General features: G+C 46.4%; 1 protein-coding gene across 1 annotated transcript; it reads left to right on the top strand.

Annotated features, from left to right (window-relative positions):
* The first annotated feature begins 496 nt into the window (after positions 1 to 496).
* On the top strand, positions 497 to 5,786 carry LOC149299134 (CKLF-like MARVEL transmembrane domain-containing protein 3). The gene is made up of 5 exons (XM_089486553.1): positions 497 to 613; positions 2,008 to 2,163; positions 2,350 to 2,445; positions 5,021 to 5,141; positions 5,758 to 5,786. Exons 1-5 carry the CDS (start codon positions 497 to 499, stop codon positions 5,784 to 5,786), a joined length of 519 nt encoding a protein of 172 aa, XP_089342679.1.
* The last annotated feature ends 854 nt before the right edge of the window (positions 5,787 to 6,640 follow it).

A 6,640-nucleotide genomic window follows, 5' to 3' on the forward strand; every position in this document is an offset into this window, starting at 1 on the left:
AATATATATATATAATAAAAATATAATACCGGTGTGTGTGTGTATATATCTATCTATCTATCTATCTATCTATCTATCTATCTATCTATATATATATAAATGTCATTTTTTATTTATATATATGTCATTATATATATATATAGATCTATGTACAGATTATATAATTATAAGTAATTTACATTACATAATTATATATAAGTACACTGCTGCTGAAGAAGAGCTCTCTGAGCTTGTGTAGCTTTACATCCCTTTGTATGAATGTCTTTTTCTATAGCCGTGTAGAGTACTGGGGGCTGCGGGGCAGTATTGAGTTGACCCCCATGTGCAGGGCGCTGATGCCCTGAGGGGTGAAGGCAGGACAGTGCGCTGGGGGATGGGGGCTCAGGAAGTGGTCTCCCGGCAGCGCAGGGGTTAATCACGTGCTGTTTTATTACGTTTTTTTTGCCTATTTCCGTGTCGTCTCCATTTCCGCTCCTCATTCCGCTTCTTGCCGAGCATGGAGGACCCCGAGGCCCCGCAGCCGGCCCGGACTGCCCCGCACGCCCTGAGCGCCCTCCTCCCGGCCAGGGAGTTCCTGCGCTCCCGTAAGGGGCAGCTGCTGCTGGCGGAATGGGTGAGCGCCCTGCATCAACTACTGCCCTCAGACCTTAACTCATCCAGTGCCAGGGAGGTGATGAGTGTATCTGGTCCCCCCATATCGTTCTATACCCCCCTCTCTCTCCTGCCCCTCCTCTTATCTTTGTATACCACCCTCTCTCTCCTGCCCCTCCTAATAAATTGCTATACCCCCCTCATATCTTTCTATACTCCCTCTCTCCTGCCCCTCCTAATAAATTGCTATACCCCCTCTATCTCCTGCCCATCCCCATATCTTTCCATACCCCCCCCCCTCTCTCCGGCCCCCATTATTAGTCTCTGGTGTCCTTTTCCACCCCTCCCTGTTCTATGTAATTCAGTCCATATGTGTCAGTGGAGAAGGGGGAGAGGAGGCCAGTGTCCCCCCACCCCTTACCCTCCCAGCCCCCTGTGTGCTGTCAGCTCTGCAAGTGAGAAATGCCCCACTTACAGGGCACAGGGGCAGTTATCAGCTAACACACACTGATCCTATTCCTTTAATGTGCCTCCCCAGGTACTCAAAGCATTAAACAGGGAAACAATTTATTCCTGCAGGGATTTTATTTGTTTGTATAAAAGCCTCCGAATGAAAACAACAAACATACATGAAAGATGTTAATGTGTGGGGTATTTGGCTCGGCGTCATGGGGCGATACTCTGGTGAGCGGGGTATCACCGGCAAGCGTGTAAACGCGTGTGTGTGATGAGCACAGTGTATGGGTTCATTGTTGACTCTTGTGGTGCAGTTGTCGTAGCGACCAGTAGGACGTTCCTGCTGATTGCGTAACTTTTTGTCACAAAGGGTCTGCTGTTTTTATTCCTCCTCGATCGATGTGGGTTTTAGAAAGTTATCTTGTGTGGGGGGGGGGGGGGGGGTGGTGTCATCTTTCTACGTAACTGCTGTGTATTGACGGCTACCCCTTTCACTAAACTGGTCCCGTGAGTGGGGGCGGGCTTTATTCACTAAACCCGTGAGTTGCACAGATATGAGAAATCAGTGTCCTTTCTCTACAGCATGCATGGCTTTTTATGTACAGTCACCACGCAGTGTGTCCAGGAAGCTGAATTTGTCATCACTGACCTCTCCCCTACCCCTAGTTATTACCCGCAGAGCTCTGCATCGTGTTGCTCCCTGTTCCAGCAGTGAAAGCGTTACGTGCACAGGGTATCCGATTACCATATAATACTATCCAAGTACTTTTACACATACATTGTGTTCACGGTATAGACTGCCTCCCAGGGACCCCTTTTGGGGTCTTGTAGTAGGAAGATGACTAGGGGGGTGATGGGTTATGATGTCATAAAGTAGGCTCTGCTGTTCACTGCATGGAAGCGCACAGGATCCCCGCCGTGGTCACTGCTGGTAACGGATCCTATTCTTTCTGCCCGCAGGTGGTTTCGTTTCTCACATTTATTTGTTACGTGGCCTCCACCGCCGTGGCTCTGATGACCGTCCCGCTCATAGAATTCCTCTGGGCTCTCTTTACTTTCTTCGCGTATTCCACTAAACTAAATGTGCAGATGAAAGGACTTCTGTGGCCTCTGCTGGTAAGTGCCATCCCCATGCCAGTTATTGAGGTCAGGGGGGCAGATATTCTGCCACGGCTGCGTCCCTCCCTCACCCACCGTTATATATGTGCTATATATAAATATTTGGACAGGAGGGCGTAATGTCTGCCGTACGCTGCATGTAACGGTCCGTCACTTATCCTCGCTTCTTCCTTCTTGTAACAGGACTTTATCCGCTGTGTCTCGGCCGCCATCATATACTTTGTGATTTCGCTCGTGGCCGTTTCTAAATATACGTGTGGAGCTTCCAAAGCAGCCGCAGTAAGTAGCAGCATACCGTTCATACTCACCTTTTTATGCTGTGGATGGTGGGAGTTGTAATCTGCAAAACTGTTAGATTGAAGGTTAATAAAGAAAATGCCTGAGTCATTTAATCCCAAGAGATTATTAACCCCTTGATGGCATGCAATTGGTGACAACTGAACTTTGTTCACGTCAAACCATTCGGCAACACCAAAAAAAAAAAGGGGTAGGGGCCCCGTTTCACCGGTCTTAGGAGTGTTTAAAAAATGCCATGTGGAAGAGGGGTGCTGCCACTCACAAGATGGCGGCACCTGTCACGAACATGGGCTATTGGCCCGGCTGAGACAGTGGGGAGAGTGTGGAAGTGAAAAGGTTAATGACACCAGATCCCTGGTTACCTGTGGCTAGTCCCAGCAACCACTAAATTAACCCCAGCAATCCCTCCTACGCTATACCCCTAGTACACAATTTGCTGCCACCATCAAGGCTTTATATCGGCGTCTTCGGTTACCCCAACACGTTAGAATTATAGTATAACAACCTTACTTTACTAATCAGACATATATATAATTAACCCTTTGGTAACGTATCCCACGGAAGAGTGAGTTCGTATTAATTAGAGAGCAAAGACACAAGCTGATTGATTAAACATTTAGTCTGACAAGACGTCACAGTGCTGTGTACAAACATACAGAAATAAATGACATACAGAGTACAAGTTACAAAACAGTCCATAAAATCAAATAGGAGAAAACCCAAGAAATCCTTATATACCGTATTTGCTCGATTATAAGACAAGTTTTTATAATCAGACCTCAAATACGTCTGAGTATGAGACTAATATCCAGATCCCCCGCAGCGCTGCAGGGGACCTGGATCCTCCTGTTTTATGCCCCCCCCATTTAACACCCCCCCCCCCCCCCAATGTCCAAGCGATTCACATAGGCCACTTCCGCTGCAGCCGGAAGGAGGGGCCGTTAGCAGCGGGGGTTGTCTGCGCCCATCGCGCATACACCCTCTTCCTGTCAGGGAGAATTGCCCGCAGAGCTGCGGGGAACTCTCCTCTCTGACAGCCGGGGAAGGTCTGCGCGATGGACACAGACAACCCCCGCTACTAACCGCACCTCCTTCCGGCTGCAGCAGAAGTTGCCTACGCGAATCGCGTAGACGTCTACCCACTGCCCCGACTACACACCAGGGAGTCAGAAGCACCGGAAAGTTGGAGGGGGGGGTGTTAAATGTGGGGCGTAAGGCTTTTCTGTAGGCAGAGTGCTCTTTGATATTCCTTTTAACCCCCTTTACGCCACTCTGCCTCCAGAAATGCATTTTAACCCTCTATACACCACTCTGCCTCCTGAAATGCCTTATACCTCCCTATATGCCACTCTGGCCAATTATATACCTTTTGACCATTTAGGGGGGTTAAAAGGCATATCATGGGGCAGAGTGGCACATAGGGGGTCAAAATGCATATAATGGGGCACAGTGGCAAGCCTGGGACAGATGTGCATAACTGGGGGGCAGGTTGGAAAATAAAAGGAGATAAAAAACAAAATATTTTTCTCAATCATAGCTTTTATTAAAAAAAATAGTTTACATTAATTAACATTTACTGGTAAAATTTTTCCTATAGGGTTGCCTTATATTAAGGCTTTTTTTCCTAAATTAATATTCAGGTTTTGGGGGGTCATCTTATAATCGAAAATACGGTTCTCTGTGCAGTTGTTGAAAAAACCTCTCTCTCAAGATCTACAATCTTCTTAAATTGAACCCTGGTTGTTCCTAAATGCCCCCCCCCTAGGTGCATCAGAGGGGTTTGGCCTTGACAGTTTATGGCCCACTCCATCATACCTGTCCAGAGCCCGGTGCAGACTTCTACCCGAGAATGCAGTAGTCTTCCCAAAACTAGCCATTTACAATAGACCATTATAATTTTAATATGATCATATTCCTCATATCTTTGTGAATCTTTAGACACCAAACAAGCTAGGCTGGTTTATCTATTTTGGACATAAGCCATTCTCATCTCTCAGGGGAGAAATACACCAGCTGGGCATGTTTGGTACCCAACAAAGTGATACAACCTGGGCAATCCAAATATACATTCATATAAGAGCCTTCTATGTGCATTGTATGGCTTAGGCCTGGTGTTAGACAAACCAGAGGTTTCCTGATCAAAGTCCACAACAATGACTATAACAACATACACAAAACACATTATATCGCATACCAAATGCCAATTTAAGAAAAAAAAAAATATATATGATTTGTGTGGCTACACTAAGTGAGAGAGAAAAATACCCCAAAAATGCTAACAGCCATTGGCAGGAAGGATACAACAATTTAAAAAAGAGCTCTGTCCTTAATGGGTTAATATAGTCAACGATGCTGTGCGTGGAAAGCACATAATTCTAAGAGTACGCGGCCTTTAAGGAATAGTCAAATAAAATAGCGGAGCATACAGCGTTTATTTAATAAATGCCAAAGTCATGAAATGTGGCCGAGGCGACGGCTGTGACGTAAAGCACTCGATGCAGCTTTTGAGCCGCTTGGCATCGAGGGCTCAACGCGTTCCTTCTTCTCTGTCCTCCAGGTCCTCGGCTTCGTCGCCACAATAGTTTTCGCCTTTGATTTCTACCTGATCTTCAACGACTTGACCAAGTTCCTCAAGAAAGGAGAGCCCACCGGAGAGCCGGAGGCGCAGAAATCAGACGGTACGTTGGAGTGCGATGCTCAGGGAGCCGGGACACTGCATATAACATAACAACAATAAAAAATGAATGAAATAGGAATCCCCCACTTTGGTCTCAAAGACTGAAGTCCCGGTAATTCTTGCAGTTGATGCTGGAATTATTAAAGGGACTAATGCATAGTCTAGTAGTACTTTGTGATATGCATCCGCTGCAGTGCAATGGTCCGATCTGATGTTAGACAAACCAGAGGTTTCCTGATCAAAGCCCACAACAATGACTATAACAACATGTTTGCGCATGGTGGGGGGATGTCAGGGAAGGCAGTTCTGAAACGGAAGAGCTTTAATTATCCCGCAGAATCCCCCCCCCCCCCAATGCATTCACACTGGGAACAAAGTGCAGTACAGGGTATATTACGGGAGAGACGGCTGACATGTGCGATGCACTGAACAGTCAGGCACACAAACTGTTAAAGGGGGCACTCCAGCCATCATATACACCTTAATGTGACACGTCATATACTTACTGCCAGCGAGCTGCAGCTTCTCCCTAAGGTAAATAGAATAAGCCTCAGATGTTAAGAATGCATATGAAAGTACAAACATGTCTCACGATACACTTTCTTTTCCCCACGTAGATGAAGAATTTGATTCAGACTCGGATTAAACGTGAACTTTACTGCTCCTTTACTGCAACCATCCGGAGGGAACTTTGGGTCGTTTCGAGTGTTTGAACTTCATCTCGGGCTCAAAATAAACCGGGTTGCCGCTGCAGTGGTTGGATGTGGAAGATACTGAAATTCTCTTGGGACCCCCGCTGGACGTGACTGCGACGTCCCCCACACTGCAGCGGTAACCCGGGGATGGGACCAAATATTTAACCGTCATGGTATTCTGGAATTTTACTGCCTTAATAGTATTTTTGTCTTTGAAGCCATAAAGTGTGGGTCAATGACCCGCTAGACAGAGAGGGGTCATTTGCACTAATTATCTATAGCTGAAAAACAATCAAGGCTCCAAAAACCTCGAGCTCCCCCAATTCTGGCTGAGGTTCTGGGAGTTTTAGATAAAGGCTGTAGAAATATCTGCTGTCTGAACGCAGTATTACAGCTCTACAGATGGAACCGAGCAGGCGCGGCATATAACTCAGCTGGCTGAGAAATACCATTTGCTTTGTATTTTCATATAATGTCACTTAACCCCTTCCATTAAGCAACTGGGAGAATGAGGTACAAACACAACAAACCCCCAGCAGATCAGAGCTTAAGGCAGTCATCACATTCCAGGCGACAGCCCTGCTGTATGTAGGATGTATAACTCATTACATACTGTAATCCACGCCTTTTGTCCTTTAAAACATAGCAGTCTCAGGGTAATTAAATACCCAATGTCTGCTGGCCGTACGGGGTTTATTCCCTATGCAGAACCTATTAGGGGATCTGGCTATAGAAACCCTCCACCAGGTATTAAGTAAAGTTGGCGGCATAAGTAATGAATGCAGCTCCCCCAAATGCCCAGCAC

Source organism: Sceloporus occidentalis, unplaced genomic scaffold (assembly GCF_023333645.1).
Source record: "Sceloporus occidentalis isolate IW3139 unplaced genomic scaffold, rSceOcc1.0.p SCAF_29, whole genome shotgun sequence".
NCBI classification, from domain to species: domain Eukaryota; kingdom Metazoa; phylum Chordata; class Lepidosauria; order Squamata; family Phrynosomatidae; genus Sceloporus; species Sceloporus occidentalis.

Excerpts from the sequence above, each read along its gene's own strand:
- LOC149299134 (XM_089486553.1), top strand. The coding sequence starts at position 497 with ATGGAGGACCCCGAGGCCCCGCAGCCGGCCCGGACTGCCCCGCACGCC. Across the intron at positions 2,446-5,020 it reads GAGCTTCCAAAGCAGCCGCA|GTCCTCGGCTTCGTCGCCAC; the intron begins GTAAGTAGCAGC and ends TCTGTCCTCCAG. Across the intron at positions 5,142-5,757 it reads GGAGGCGCAGAAATCAGACG|ATGAAGAATTTGATTCAGAC; the intron begins GTACGTTGGAGT and ends TTCCCCACGTAG.